General features: G+C 39.7%; 1 protein-coding gene and 1 long non-coding RNA gene across 2 annotated transcripts in view; both read left to right on the top strand.

Moving 5' to 3' along the window:
* Positions 1-16802, top strand: part of LOC136836389 (endoplasmic reticulum junction formation protein lunapark-A-like) — a 209044-nt gene that overhangs the window by 173001 nt on the left and 19241 nt on the right. The window contains exon 7 of the mRNA XM_067100586.1: positions 14729-14991. Coding sequence (XP_066956687.1) covers positions 14729-14991 — 263 coding nt within the window. The remainder of the gene's footprint in view (positions 1-14728; positions 14992-16802) is intronic.
* LOC136829361 (uncharacterized) lies at positions 4387-14230 on the top strand. Its single transcript, XR_010850362.1, has 2 exons — positions 4387-4465; positions 14137-14230. It is a non-coding gene; the product is annotated as an uncharacterized lncRNA (long non-coding RNA).

Below are 16802 nucleotides of genomic sequence, written 5' to 3'. Positions count from 1 at the left end.
TCCCTCGCTCTTTCGACCAGGAGTAACCCAGGTGTGCAGAACTCCAGTCAGTTCAGGAGACTCGCTCAGATTCCTCCCTCCAACTAGTGAGTCTTCCTACTGTAAAGGACCGACGGTTTGTAAATCGTGTTGGAACAAATCACAATTTTTGAAAGTAAATTGTATTTTTCTTAACTATACAAACCTGAGGTCCTTTGCATTACATACTATGCCCACCTCATGCCACCCCTCAATCTGAACTTGAGCTGAAAGGCAAACTGGAATGTTTACATCTGGGCATGGTGGTATTCCCACCTGCCTGACGGTAGTTACTGCCTAACCACCTTGCTCAAGAATTTAACGGCCGTTTCCAGTGTACGCTGAAAGTAATTTCTAACATAAAGGACCTCAGGTTTGTATAGTTAGGGAAAATACAATTTACTTTCAAAATAAAAAAATTGTGATTTTTGTTGGAAGTATGCGCTTGTTCCAGTAATCCTTGTCGTTCAGTGAACCAAGTGTCAATTTGAGCACTTTTTGCTATATTTGTACTTGTAGGCTAGGCCTGTTAGCTCTAAACCTCCTAATTGATTGGCTGTTAGTGATTTGTGCTATTGTATTCCGAAAACATCTGGGAAATGCGATGAAAAGCAATATTGGTAAAAAACTCTAGTTGCACGGCCTGATTACTGCCAGTTGCCAACCAGGCTAGGTCAGGGCATGTCACCCAAGGTAGGGAAGATCTGGCTAGTTTAGGACCTGGCATTAAAGGAAAGGTTATGTTTATGTATGAGGAACCTGTACCGGTCGACGACTGGCAGGAATCAGGCCACACAACTAAAGTTTTACCGCAATATTAGGCTAGCGGCTTTAGTTTGTTACTCATTACAACACTGGTCTGCTAAGCTATTTTAAATTTGTTTCATTTGGTCAGCAGGTTCAGAAGAGTCCTCACCTTTGAAATTGGCAAATGAGGCACTTAACAAAAGTCTTCTGGGGCTGTACTAGCCTACTAATGTCTTAATTAGTGTGGAATTGAATTGTTACCATAAGAAATACTGTATACTGTATAGACTAGCAGGAGATAGTTCTTGAATAAAATGCTGTCAAGTTGGGACAAGAAATACTTAGATATTAGAAAGGCCAGTGGTATATAATGTGAAGGGTCAATACTAACATTTTTTTTTGGGATAGCTGAAGCACTGTGACCTCATACACGTAACCCAGTATCTTAGAGTGAAAGGTTGTTGGAGAGAGAATATATATATAAGATTGGAGAGGTGCAGGTTGTCACAAGGAAATTGCTCCACAAATACTGAGACATCTTCCACAGTAATGAGGTACAGTAGTACTATCAATATGGGAAGTTTGGAGTCACAGAACTCCAGTGTTGTGGTAGAGTTTATAGCTTGTAAGGTCATGCAAGTTTAGTAGTTACTCAGGTGATGTGGGTTATGAGTGGGGTGGAGTAGAGCTTGAAAGGTTAACACACTCACACTCCTCTTTCCTTCCCTGTGCAATTTGAAATCAAGAAGTTAGTCAGAGTGCAACTGAGGTGTGTTTTTATTTCCGGTGTGCAGACTAACAGCTTACGAGTTCGACCTCATTGCCAAATATTGTTTGTCAATCTTGTCGTAATTGGTCATGATTAGTAAGGGTAGGTTGAATGTGTAGGGTTTTTGCAGTGGGTCAAAGAAGGTGAAAAGTGTTTCAGTAAATTAATTTTGCTCAATCTGTATGGTAGGTTAAGTGCAAGAAGTGAGCTTACTTGTATTTAGTTGTATTATTCTTGATATTAAAAGTTCATGTAACAGAGCTTAGTTGTCTATCAATAATACTGTATTAAAAATTTCAGTGCTGTACATTCATCATTTCCTTTTTTCTTTTGCAGTTGGAGAGTATATATCCAGGTATGCTATTTGTTGACGCAGTTTAATGAGAATTTTGCAGGCTAAAATAATACCTGAATCACGTGTTTTGAAAGTTTGCCGTTGAACTTTAATCAGTTAATCCTAGATATCAGTTCCTAATTCGGCATAATTTGTTTTCACAAAGTATATTAACTTACGACCATTCATTTACATTCTTGGTACTTCCCAAGGGATAAATTCCATTGATTACACACATAAATAACCACATTTGAGTGGAATACTAAAAAACCTGGCGCTGGACAGGGATACAGTAAACCCCTGTATTCGTGGGGATGCGTACCACACACACACACACACCTGCGAATAGCTGAAATCCCCAAATACAATACTTAGAACCCTTCTAAAAACACTTAGAACTGCCTATTTTGATAGTTCAAACACACAAAAAATCTAAAAATGCTTTTACAGGTGTTATTCTACTTACGTTGGGGTTAGGTTCCAAAAAACCCATCGTTTGTTGGAAAAAACGTATCTTGAATATAGCCTAGCCTACACTACAACGTATACTCTATACATACACGGTATAGTAATTATTAATATCAGCTAATTTGGAGCTTAATTCTGGAGGTTCATGCAAAGTAACTTATGATAATTCAGTACAAAGAAAAATTGAATAACAAACAAGAATTAGCTTAGTCTACACTATGATATATTGTATGCATACGGTATATGGTAGCGTAGCCTACATTATAGTGTACTCTATATTCACATATCGTATTATACAAACATCAACAAAACAAATATGCATCTTTTCCATGGACCTTTTAAAATGTTATGCCTTAATTCACTGTATCCAATAATATTGTATATATTCTTATATTGCTTTTGTATTATAAATTGCGACCAATGTTTTGGTTTGGAAATCGTTTACCCGATGTTTATTTCACCGCATTGAACTCAGTTCAGAGCGCTTTTCTTGCTTCTAGTTAGCATAAATGAAACTTTAGATAATTTATTTATACAGGGCAAGGTTATTTTTCATTATACTGTAGAAGTGTTTTTAAGTCGAAATAGATGACGGCAGTTTGGGCGTGTTTGTTTTGTGTAAAAAAAAAAAATCAAAATTCTGTTCGCTATTTTCACTGGATTTCATCGTGATACGAGCTTTACGTATTTATCGTTTATCGCCATAAAAACAGCAGTAATGTGTGTTCTTTCATGCCCAGTAGTTTTGATTAAAATACTCTCTTTCCAGTTTTAATTACGGTCAAGTTCCATCCATGTTGCCGATACACGATAATTTATAGTCATTAACAGCTTGAACATTGTTTTCTCAGCTTCAGCTACAACTTTCAGCTTAAATTTAGCAATATATTTCCTTGCTGATCTTTTATCCACACCCAAATAAGGGTATAGATATATATCAGTCCTATTCTACTGAACGTCATTTGTACTGTAACTTACAGTAATTGTGTATTATTACCGATACGATGATTGAAAACACAAGCAAAAGCGCTGTTATTATCGATTCGGTGATAGACAAAATAACAGTTTCTCGGTCAGTTGTTTATGGCTGTACTTTTATCGTTCCCTTTTACTTGTTAACTAGAAGATGGGATAAAGAGATGGAGGAAAAGAAGTTGGTGTATTGTTATTTGGTCTCTTACTGCCTGATTGTACGCTAAATATTGTAGTATCAGTATTTATTGCTCACCCCATTGTAAAATCGAATTATCGTAACTCGAGCACTGCCTGGGTACAATACCTGATTATTTTAATATTTTTTCGCAAAAGTGCATTTAGTCATGAAAATATGAAAATACAGTAGTTAGTGAATATTTCTCTGGAAAATACCTTGAAAAGGGCGAATTTTCAGTGAATGCGTATATATGTTCCATCAGGAAATCCACAAATTGTGAGACCGCAAATACAAGTGGGCTTTACTATATAAACAAGACACCAAGCTCTCCTTGTGTTTTGGGCGCCAAAAGGTTGCCCGATGAATGATAGTTCCCACTAGGTAACACTTCTGCTGTTTCGTGCAGGTGACTAGCCCCTCCCACTATTTGGGAACAATAAGAACAACATAGCGGAAGATCTCAGTTCGTTTGTGCCGGCCTCCTACGCAACATCGGATGTATTCAGCAGCTTATTTTGCTTTATTTCATCAGTTTTTGGTCAGATTCTCCAGAGAAGGTAGGTGAAGTACTTTTGCATTTGTGTAGCCTTCAAGCTTGTTAGCTTTAGCATAGGTTTTTCTAACCTTATGAAATACGGTGATTTGGACTTGTTTCCATTTCCAAATTTCTATCCTAAATCTGCCATTATAGACTTCTGTAAGTGAAAAACATTGCATTTATTAATGATAGGTTCTCCACTACTGTATTCAAGATTGAATTAGGTAATACATACTGTTGGTGTTAAACATGATTGGTGATGAGAGCTAAAAGTTGAAAGTTTTGTTATTAAAGGAGCATCCCGATCGTAAAAATATTGAAAATATCTGATCTTGTGTAGTAAAATGCTCCTTTTATTTCAGACCGAGAACCGTTCTCTGAGTGAAATGAAACTTCAAGGGAATATTTGCCAGGGAAGTTGCATGTCTGATTTTGAAGGTAAGACTTCTTAGGGCAGTTAATTTTTATTGAAATTTTAGAAAAGTTATAATTTTAAAAATATAAATGTTTTCAAGGTTGAATTATACTACTCCCAGATTAATGCAATGTAAACTGTCTTGCAGAAAAATTGTTAGTTTAAAATTGGAAACTTGCTTGATATCTTGATTTGTTTCAGAAAAACTACTTGTTCCGACACAATATACAAACCGTTGGTCCTTTACATTAGGAATTACTTTCAGTGTAGGCTAGAAACGTCCATTGAACTTTTGAACAAGGTGGTTAGGTAGTTAACTACCGTCCGGGAGGCGGGGGTACTGCCACCCCGGATGTGAACATTCCAATTTGCTTTCGGCCGTCGTAGACTGCGGACGTTTCTCTCGCTCTCTGCCCGACTGTTGAGCTTTTCCCGGTGGGAACTTTCAAGTTTGGATGTTGATAAACCCTACATCCCCAGAGTGTGTCCTGGGGTTGGAGGCAAAAAATGCCATACTTTTAGATCTAGCGTTGACACGGACCCACACGCCCTCTGACTCTACCCCATTTGAAAGGGACATATGTGTTTGGGCGCTTCTGGCCTTGTAGTGAGTGTTGTTCCTGGTCTCCTGAGCAGTGGAGGAAGTTTGAAGGGAGGAAACCTGCCAAGGAATCGTCTCTGGTAATTTGATGACGACTCCTGTGGTGGCTCTCTGTGGTCTTTTCCTGCTCTGCCCCTGCTGTTCCCCCAAGCTGTGCTTTCATCTGGATCCCTCAGGTGAAGACTACTACTCCCCTTCCTCATTCATTTCATCGGGTGTAGAAGGGCGTGGGAGTGGTTGCTCTGGGGCATCTAACTCTGGGTTCCTGAATTTCTTCCCCGGAGTGGGTAGGGGCTTCCCTTTTTGACCCGACTTTGTCCTCAGGTTTTGGGGTGGAAGTGTCGTCTGTTGGCCAGGGTACCTGATCTGACATCTGCCTGGCTGCACCTGGGTCTGTCTGATGTTCCGTCACTGGAGGGCCTGGAGTCACACTTGTCTTGCAAATGGTGACAATCCACACAGCAACCTAAAACGCTTCCACCACCACGACACTGTCACCATGTTGTCTTTTGGCAAGCTGCCTGTGACGGTGGCCTCACACCTCGACACCCAGGTTTTGGCCGCTCGTGCCACATTTCACTCCGTGCCACTGCCTCCTGGGTTCCTGGCCCGTTGTCCCTGCCTGGCCCCTCGCACATGGTGACGTCGTCGGTGCCTTACATGACTATGCCTGCTCCTGCTGCTGACCCTCGCTCATTATTGACCACGGTTCCAGCTCCTTGCTTTCCTGACACTCAGCCCGGCCTGGCTCCCCATGCACCACCCATGCCTCTGACCCTGGCTTTGTCTCTGGACTGACCTGGTGTTGTGGTGTACAATAGATAGGGAAATTAGATAGAAAAGAGAGAGAGATAGAAAGAGAAAAAGTTAGGAGAGAGAAATAAGAATAAAAGAGAGGAAAAGAACACAGTGATAACGCCCAAATGCTGTTGTTGTATCGTGTTATCAATACGAGGGATGTTTATATGAACCATTGCAGTATATCGTGTTGAAGCCATAAAAACAGTTGTAAAAGTGAGAAATAATGGCCTCTGACTGAAGCTAAGAAAAAAACATGAGTCAGCACAGCCTAAAAGCTTACAGCAGCTGGTTCTATATTAGTCCTTCTCAGGGAGGCGTTTTCATGGAAGTTCCAGGAATTTGGGGTTGGAAGTGATGTACTTCTTCAACCTCCAATCAATTATGTTTGGGAGGGTCTCTCACACACCCTCCTAAGATCACCTCCAATCAAGTCCTCTAGGAGAGATTTGAATCACACCCACTACAGTCCTTCCAATCAGCTACTTGAAGGGGAGGCCTTGCTGATTAATCCTTCCAATAAGGCTAGAAGGAGGTGGAGATTGCAGATAACAAGTTTTCTGGGAGTCAACGGGTTGAGACCGACGACAGAGGAGAGTGCAGAACTGTGTCCTTCAAGGGAGAGTACGTCTCCCTCGCTTCCGTGTTCCCCATATAGACTGAGTCAAGAGTGATTCGTTTTCTATCATTGTAACTTGTTAATTTTGTACTGATCTTTATAATATTAAGTACTAATTAAAGTGAAGAAATTACCGATCTTGTCTCTATACGCCTTTCTGAGAGATATCAGTACTTAAAAATAATAAATATACAAAGATAGCACATCATCAGAAGCGATCTGAAGGACACCTCAAAAGAAACCAAGGTAAGAAGAGAAAGACTAAAATCCATACAAACCATATAACAAAGAACAAAAAGGAGAAGATAACCCACAACACTGGATAACCCCAAACTGGCTCCCACACTGTATCTACCCCGGTAGCGACTGGCCCGAGCACCATCTCCGCAACAAATGGGTTGTGCCTACTTCCATGCACCCCCCCCAGTTGCTCCTGTGCCTTCTGTTGCGTTTCCTCCTTGGTTTGGGGACTTGACTACGATCCTGAGGAAGATGGCGAAAAAGAGATCAAGGAATGTGTCGCCATCATCTTCGTCATCGTCGTCTGCTGCCGCCTCTTCCTCTTCACCTTCCAAGGCTTCCCAGCCAAAAAATGATGCCTGCTTCCCCACCCCCAGAAGTCTCTCACCGAGACCTCTAAGGGACTGCTCCTTCCACAGGGAAGGCAGTGGGATCTCTTGTTGGCTCTTCCTGATCCACGGATCAGGGATTTTTTTGTTGACCCCGGGTCAGTCATATTTCGGGAGCTGTGGGCATGCAGACCACGGTTCACACTCCCCTGCTGCGCCAAAGAAGCCTGCTTCTAAATGGCCAGTGGGTCCGTGTCGGACACTGAACGCTTAATCTTCAAAATCCAGTACCTGGGTTTTTTAAGGAACCGAGTAACCCAGTCTGGTACGGGAGAAACCTCTCTGTATGGACTCTGACATGGGACGAGAGAAAGAGTCCTGGGCATGCAGGTGCTCCGACTCTTCATGCTGGTTCTTCTTCTAGTACCAAGCCAGGTTCCTGGGAAGGTGCCGGTTCCTCTGAGGTCTGGACACCTGGAGAAGCAGAGATGAAGTCCCCTGCCAGTCTTCCGAGGGGTTTCGGCATCAAAGAAGACTGGCCCGCGTTCAGAGGACAGTGCAAGTTCGTGCCAGCCAGCTGGGCACTCGACTCTTCCCAGTCCCTGGTTCCGCTTCCAACGGGGCTGCCCAGCCTGGTTCGGGTGAGCCGAACACTCAACTCACGTGAGCCACTCCGCTCTCCTCAGGAACTCATTGCCCAGTCAGGAGAGCTCTCCTCGAGCCGGGCTGCTGTCATCCAGCGAGGGTTGGTGACCACTTCTGGCCTGCTGCCTCTGTTGGTTCTGCCATGCCAACACTAGCCCAGTGGGAGTGCCTGATCCTCCTAACCTGTCCCCTCTACCTCCTGGGCTCCTTCCAGTGGGTGTGAGTCATCTGTGGAAGAACTCTCTGGGTCCAGTGGGGTGCCTGGCTCGGTCCTCGGTTCGACTAGGTCTTATGCCTGTGTGGCCCAGGAAGGATCACGGGGTCTACCGACAGGTTCTCCCTCCTGCAGAGAGTAGTGGAAGGATAAGGATTGGACCCTGGAAGGATAGGATCCTCTTCCCCAGGATGCGGACACCATTGAGGGGACGTTTGCAGAAGATAATTGCACTGACGTCAGCACAACGACCTCTGGGAAGGACCACGAAAACCCTCTTCTGTGGATCGTCCGTCGCACCTCGAATCCTACTGGGGACATAGAAGGAACCCAAGACTTGCAGTGGGGCTGCCGTGGTCCACGCTTGCTGAGGGGTAAATCTTTATAATGGTCTTTTGTATTCAGTCACGTCAATTAGAAAAATACAATAATTAGTGAATAAATAGTGTTCTCTCTCCGATTCAATAATTCAATAATTTTGTGATTTTTAGTGACCCGAGAGGCGCTATAGAAAAGCTATTCAGATTACAAATAAAAAATAATGATGTACAAGAAATTAAATTATTTCTCCATAAATTATATAATAATGGAAAAAATGTATCAAAATATGTTGGATCCCTGCCCATGTAGGGATAAAAGGAAATGAAGATGCAGACAAAGCAGCCAAAGAAGCAACCCACATGACAAGATCAGATGTGAATATCCCTGTTACTGATTATGTAACACACACAAAGGTGGGTATATAATAAACAAATGCCAGTACATATGAAATGCAGACCTGAAAATAATAAAACAGGTAAAACCTGAAAATAATAAAACAAATAAAACCTAAATTTGAAAAATGGAGTTCATTATAGAGAGAGAGAGAGAGAGAGAGAGAGAGAGAGAGAGAGAGAGAGAGAAAGAATAATTCTAACATGTCTCTTGAATATGCCATGCTTGTCTGACACATGGACACTTGTTGTATTTATTGTATGAGTGTATTCAGTATGAAGGCATATGTCTTTGTGCAGATTTTAATTTCAGTCTCTGACTCTTGAAAATATCTGCAGAGACTACCTCAACTCCCCAATGGCTTAGAGCAACTGCAAAAGAGGAGGATTATAATTATTTTGTCTGCCAAAGAAAGTAGGCACTATAGGAAATGGTGACATTTCTAGATTTGGTAAGAATCTGTTCTTATCCATGCAAAAAGAAAAACACAATCACTTATGCTTTGCAGTTTAAAAGTAGATGACTGTGAAATGGTAGTAGATATCAAAGCCCATATTTAATTATAGTTATGGAAGAGGGTAATCTTCAGCAGGGATTTATGACTTCAAAAAGAGAAGATAGTAGATATGTGTCCAAAACAGGTTTGGCAGGTACATAAAATTCCAAAGTATTACTTTTTTGAGGGTCATAATGTTCCCTCTCATTTGTATATAGAAAATGAAAGGGTGTTGGTGTGCCCAATACAAACAACAACCATTGCAGTGCTTCAACTGTTTCAGATGTGGTCATCCGTCGAGTCTGTGAAAGTGACAAGTTGTGTGACAACTGTTCTGCGCCAGCACGTGGTGAATGCACATGGGCATGCAGTGCGTTAATTGTAATCTGGGTCATAAATCCAGTGATAGAAAATACCCACATGTTCAGAAGGAAACAGCAGCTCTACTAAATTCTGGTGCAGAGTATATAAGTGTGGGTTATGCTGGAAGACTTGAATAAGGAAAAGACTTATGCTAATGCCTTGAAATCAAATATCAGCAAGCAAGATAAACCAAAAATCCCAGGAAGGTCAATGAGTGCAAACATAAGTTCAGATATAAATGCTCAGCCTCCAATTCAGATATCAGTACTGTACCCCAATTTTGGATATTACTCCCTGTCTCTCTGCACCTTCTCCTAAGATGAGCAGCCCTAGGCAGTTGTCTTGGTGCTTTCTCTGCCCAATTTAGGGAGGAACTCAATACTCAAGAGCACGTTAATGCTCTCATAAGAGAGGAAAAAACAACACACCTCCCCACTTTCCAATAGGAGAAGAGGAGACCACCTCCCTTTCCCCTCCAGTTACAAACATGCTGAAATACCAAGCAATAGGTATGAAATATACTCTGAAACAAAGTTGGTGGATCAAAATTGCCTAATGAGATAATTCACTCTAAAATCACAATCTACACCACAATCCTCGCTTATCAGGTAAGCTACATAATGTTATAAAGAGTGTAAAACCAAAAATATCTCGACCATACAGTCAACCCTCGTTAAGGCCTGACCTCATTAGCCTGGACATCGGATAAGACGGACACCAAAGAGGGTCGGCTGATTTAAAATACGTGATATTCGACCACGATTTAAGATAGTTACTGTTCTTTGCTCGTCGTTTACCGTTTTCCTTTTCATTTACCAAATGTAAATAAAAAACATGTCATTTATATTTATATTTTTATTAAACGCAGTCCCGGTTTACTGACGGGGGTTCCGTTTTTACGCCACGTCGTAAACCAAAAAATCTTCAAATGTCCTAAGAAACTCTTACTTTTAATGCTTTGGGTGTATTGAAAACAATGTAAACTACATTTTTATTGAGTTTTTCATAAAAAAAAACTCCAAATTTTGATTATTCTGCCATTTTGGAGCCATATTTCTTCCGTTGGATCGGCGTGATCACTAACGTCGTAACCCCGGAACATGCGTCGTAAACGGGAAATAATTTCTGATGAATGTATTTGAAAAGCGTTGTAACCTCGTAAGCTGGACCCGTCGTAAACCGGGAACTGCCTGTACACTGTTCTGTATTTATACTGTACTGAACTGAAATGCTTTTAACTTATAACCAATTTAACTTGCGCACGGTATGTACCATCATAAGAAAACTACAGAAAAACGGTAGGAAGTATTAGCCAATCACTGAGCATTAGCAGTTTTACCTATCTGCTGCCCGACTGGTAGCTACAGTACGATGCTCTGTATGTTTTTAGGGAAGAAAAGACATGACAAAGGTAAACTTTAGAAAGAAAAGGCCGAGTTACTGAACAATACTTGCGTTGGTGGCAAAAATGAGAGAGAGAGAGAGAGAGAGAGAGAGAGTGAGTTCCTCTATGCATGCAGCATAATTCTAGCTGTGTTTATGTGCCAAATGACAGAGGGAGAGAGAAAATTGCCAGTTCCTCTATGCAGCCTAATTCTACCCTTGAGAGATTAAAGAGAAGAATTCAGTTTTAAAGGTATGTCAATGCAGTTTTAGTAAATATCTTCAAAGCAAAAAAATTTATATATATATTTTTTGTTGAAGAAGAATCTCTAGACCAACAATTTTGCATTCAAATTAAGAAGGAATTCATTATATTCTTCATGTAACCAGTAAAATACATACGCTATAAAAACTACGTTTTTGTATTCAAAACAAAACATTTTATGTCATCGTCAGCTTCTCTGAGCAAAGTTCTTTCTCAGACAGAATGCAGCTAAAACCTGATTGGCTGGCTGGTTGCCATGGAGATCTGCTAGACAGTGACAGCCCTCGACCTCCGTTATTCTCTATAGACATATGTCGTGACGGCACTAAATTTGAACATTGCCATGAACGTGATTGACTGCTGATGGCAAAAATTACTCAATTTGCTTTATATAATTGTTTCTTCATGAAAACATGAATTCAACAATAATTTTAACTTTAATATAATGGTATGAAAATCCCACAACAGTCTGTTGTGTTAATGTGTCATCACTTGCGAATCCAATTCCTGGACCCTCCTCAGATTTACGACTGCAAACTAATGACGACGTCAGTAACAATAAAAAACAACCTCTCCAAGATCGATATGATGAAATGTATTCTATAGTCTTATCGTTAAAATTCACAAGTTGAATTACAGTTATTTTGATCATGTATATTTTTGCATTTTATGGAATGTTTTTGTTGAAAACAAAATGTGTTAGTGAACTTATGGTCTTAATTGTCCCACTGTTTTATTACTGACGATCTCAATCATCTCCCATTTATTTAACAGTACAGTATATTAATATAGATAATAATAAACTATAATGAATAAAGTGAAATAAAAAATCATGAAAAAAGAAAAATCTTATCTTCATTTTGGAGACTCTGAGATCTTCATTTTATTTTAACAATTATGCATTTGTCTCTGCCTAGGCATCTACATATGCGGCTGAATTCTATAATTTTTATCATGTTTTATTCTTCATTTTTCATCTTTTACCATGAGCTTTAATTCAAACATTTCTACATTGGTTTATTATCCATACTCTTTATAAAAATAATGAAATGCAGTATATTTATAGGTATATATAGGTATCGCTGGTTAAACCAGATATCAGACAATACATTCATACAAAATGGAAGCAGAGATGGACTTCCCCATTTTATCCACAAATAGGAAGTACAGAAACATTAAAGTATCGATTTTTGGAGTTCGTTTTAATCTTAACAGAAGAGTTGAGATGATCCCCCCATACACAGCTTAGGATTGGCCATTTTATTTTCACTCATAGCCATATTTTAGAGGGAACCAGTGCCCCAGTTTGTGCTCACTGTGGTGGACCGCTATCCATTGAGCACATGCTAGTGCAATATCCTAAATTGATTTGCCTTAGGGCATTTTTTTTACTAACTGGGAAGACCATTTTAAAAATTTTGAATGATCACATTGGTAGATAACCTTATGGGTTATCTGAAAGAATCTGGTTATTTTAATGAGATATGATCTTGGTATATTTAATAAAGATTTTAGTGATATTTATTTAGTATATTAAGTATATATTTTGAATATAAAAGTGTAATATATACTTATTTTCTGTTGGTTCTATCCAATATCATTCTCAATTTTTACGTCCATATTTTAACACTGAATTTTACTAGTACATCATCATTCATCTATTCATTATCAAACATATCATTAATTTATACGTTTCACCTTCATTATGGCGCTGAATAATCCTGATGGGTTCCGGCGCTTGGTCTTCAAGATTAATTTTCATATCTCCTAAATCAGCCAATCAGTCAATCATGAAAAATGATTTGGTCCCAGTGTTTTTTGGCCTTACCCTTTGTAATGGATTGAAAGTTAGTCAGCTCAGTGGTCTGGTTTAACCACTTTGATGGTAATATTAATAATCATATAAGAAATACATATTTTACTGATTTTATTTTAATAGGCTGGTAACTAGATGAGTTTAGAGACGTCATTTTTTGTTTGTTTCATATTCGATAAGGTCAAGGTGTCATTTGATCAAATTTATTTGACATTAAGTTAAGGGTGTTATGATGTCATATTTATTTGACATTTAAGGTCAAGGTGTCATTTGATCAAATTTATTTAAAAATAGGTGGTCAAGGTGTCATTTGATCAAATTTATTTCATCATAAGGTCAAGGTGTCATTTGATCAAATTTATTTGACAATAAGGTCAAGGTGTCATTTGATCAAATATATTTGATAAGGTAGAAAAAGGTGTCATTTGATCAAATTTATTTGACAGGTCAAGGTGTCATTTGATCAAATATATTTGATGATAAGGTCAAGGTGTCATTTGATCAAATATATTTGATAATAATTTGGTCATTTGTTTCATTTGGTCAAATCATATTTATTTGATAAGGTCAAGGTGTCATTTGATCAAATTTATTTGATAAGGTCAAAGTGTCATTTGATCAAATTCATTTGATAAGGTCAAGGTGTCATTTGATCAAATTTATTTGATCAAAACAATAAGGTCAAGGTGTCATTTGATCAAATTTTATAATTTTGTGGTTCAGTATATACTAGATTTGCTGAGTACATGGTCCCGGTTTACGACGGTTTTTCCGTTCCAGCGCCGCATCGTAAGCCGGAAAATCGTCGAAAATCGTCAAAAATCATAAGAAAACCTTACTTTTAATTCTGGTGCATTGAAACGATGTAAACTGCATTATTATTGTTTACATCAAAAAAACCTTCAAATTATGATTATTCTGCCGTTTTGAAACAAACCCTATTTCTTCATTCCGTCGGATAAACTTCTAGCGTCGTAACCCGAACTGGAAATCGTTGTAAGCGGGAAATAATTTCTGATGAATATATTTGAAAGGGACTAGTGGCATCTGTCCTTAGCCGGAAAGTCGTAACCGGGGACTGCCTGTAGTTTGAAGTCTTTTTTTTTTTACCAACAGTTTTAATTTCTTTGTTGGCATAAGTGACTATAGACTTATAAGTTAATGATCTCATTTTGATTCATCTTTTTCAGTTGTCTTTTTTCTCTTTACAGGTGAGTTCCTGCACTGTTGAGTGGTCTCCCTTCATGAAGGAAAGAAAGGTGATGTCAGAATATTGGTTTTTATATAAGTAGCTTAGCAAGTAATTACATAGCTATGGTTCCCTAACCTACGGCAACTTAGAAATTCAAAATTCGTGTGGTGGCGCTGTTATCGTTAGTGTGTAGGTGACAACGTCCCGCCGCCATCTGGGACTCGAGGAAACAAACCAGTGGATAGCTCAGTTCGTTTCTGCCAGCTTTCAGTTGACATTGGAAGTTTTCATACAGCTGCTTCTTCGCCTTTCAGCTTTGTTTTGCATGAATTTTGGTGAAGTACTCAGAATTTGTTGCTTTGTGGCTTGTTGCCATTGTTTGAATTATTGTTCGAGTTAACTTTAGTTTATTTAGTCAATGATGTCGGATTCCAGTTCATCTAGTATTCGCTTTTGTTCTGAGGGTTGTAGAACTAGGCTAACTAAGCTTTCTTACGATTCTCATACAAAATGCACTAAATGTAGGGGGCAAGAATGTAGTAAGAATAATACTTGCATAGAGTGTCAGGATTGGGAGGATAAGAAATGGAAAACATTGAAATCTCATCTAGACAAATTAGGAAGGGATAAGAAGAGGAAAGCAGCCATTAGGGCTGAAAGTAGGGCTAATGCAGAATCCGTGACCTTGGAAGATGTAGGGGATGACAGAACTATCACTCCTCCAGTTCCTCCTCCTCCTCCTCCTGTCCTAACTCCTCTTACTTTACCATCTGCTCCTGTTCCAGGTTTCCATGATTCCGCTCTTAGTGCCATTGCCAGCCTCGAATCTAGGAAGGAAATGGTGTCAGCTATTAAATCCCTAATGGAGAAAAATGTAAGTACAGGCAGTCCCCGGTTTACGACGGGGGTTCCATTCTAACGACGCGTCGTAAGCCGAAAATCGTCGTAAACCGGAAAAATTGTTGAAAATTGTAAGAAAACCTTACTTTTAATCCTTTGAGTATCTTGAAAATGACATAACCTGCATTTTTATTGAGTCTTGAGAGAGAGAGAGAGAGAGAGAGAGAGAGAGAGAGAGAGAGAGACTTGGAATTTTACAGAACTACTCCCATTTTTACTTTAAGTATCATCCTGCATCAAATATAGCTTAAATTATTATCCTGTTACTACTGTATTAATCTTTGAAATTAATTATATTAATATCTTTTCAAAGTCATCTTAAACACTAGTACCCTTTTCCAGCCAGAGAGAGAGAGAGAGAGAGAGAGAGAATGAATTACCGCTAAGACTTACATTCAGCCATTCTTGTGCTGGCACGAGAGAGAGAGAGAGAGAGAGAGAGAGTTAGTTTATCTCTCTAATCTCTCGAGGAATGTTAATCCATTTCTCTTTACTGCGAAATGTTAATCCATTTCTCTTTACTGCGACTGACAACAAAAAATTGGTTTTTTCTTTGTCTTCCAAAGATGTAGGCTACCACTACTTTTACCAAGCACTTTTAAAGCACCATGAAAACACACACACACACACACACACACACGCAGTGTGCATAGGTAAAGAGACTCAAATTAGCAGTATCTTTTCCTGTGAGAGTGAAGGGCTGAACTTAGTATCAATTTATAATATATCTATCCATTTCTCATGCTACCTTTTAGAGAGAGAGAGAGAGAGAGAGAGAGACACACACACACACACACACACTCTTCTGCCCTTAGTCTGCTTTGAAAATGCATAAATGTTGTAATTTCACTATACTGTATTATTATTATTTAATCTTATTAATATTTGAAAATTAGCTCTTATTAGGTAAGTCATTTATATATCATACAAACGTAGTTAGTTGTCATCTCCCACAAATTTGTTAGAAAAATCTTATGCAGTCATTCTCTCTCTCACGTCGGTGAGAGAGAAAAAAAAATACTACACACCCTCTTTATAGTGTATGCAAAGCCCGTGAGGTACAAGCTTTGTGATTGGTTAAAATCCCACCCTTCCTGCCAATAGCATGCCGTCAAGGAGGACGGGAAGGGGATGAGGGGGTTGTTACAAGTTGTTATTGGCTACTGTCAGTCCTGCCAGCCAATAGCGTATCGTCACGGGGAGAAGGGGTTTGCTACGAGCTCTGTTATTGGCTACTTCTAATCCCCCGAGCCGGTATCGTCATAAGCCTACGTCAAAACAATAAAAAAAAATTGTCGCACAAGCGATGATGGGATTTAATATATTTTTTGTGTACATACAGTAATAGATATTTTTTTTAATATTGAGGAGGTGGTTGTCCGTCTCACCAGTGCTCCTAGACGAAGGTCACTGTCCCGCTCCCCCGCACCGGGGAGAAGACATACCGGAGGTCCAAGGGAGGCTGGTGGGGTTTGCCCATGGGCAGTTGCCCCCTCTGTCGAGCATGTCATGTGCTCCCAGGCTTCGACTAAACGGCATTGGAAAGGCGTTCCTGTGCATCAACTTTCTTCTGATTCGGAATCTTCCAGTCCACACAAGAAACCATATCGCTACTCTACTTCTTCGCGCCCGCTCAAGAGACATGCAGATATTAGCGACTTCTCCCCTGGCTGTCAAGAGGCACAGGGAGACTAGCCGACAGCCATCCTGCAGTTTTCAAGTCTAGCCTGATTCTCCTGCTCATCATCGTCATTTCTTCAGAGACAGTCCTGAGCGCTATAAGCA

This window comes from Macrobrachium rosenbergii, chromosome 4 (genome assembly GCF_040412425.1).
Source record: "Macrobrachium rosenbergii isolate ZJJX-2024 chromosome 4, ASM4041242v1, whole genome shotgun sequence".
Classification (NCBI taxonomy): Eukaryota; Metazoa; Arthropoda; class Malacostraca; order Decapoda; family Palaemonidae; genus Macrobrachium; species Macrobrachium rosenbergii.
Note: the sequence above shows the minus strand (reverse complement) of the source record. Positions and strands in the feature narration are given on the sequence as shown.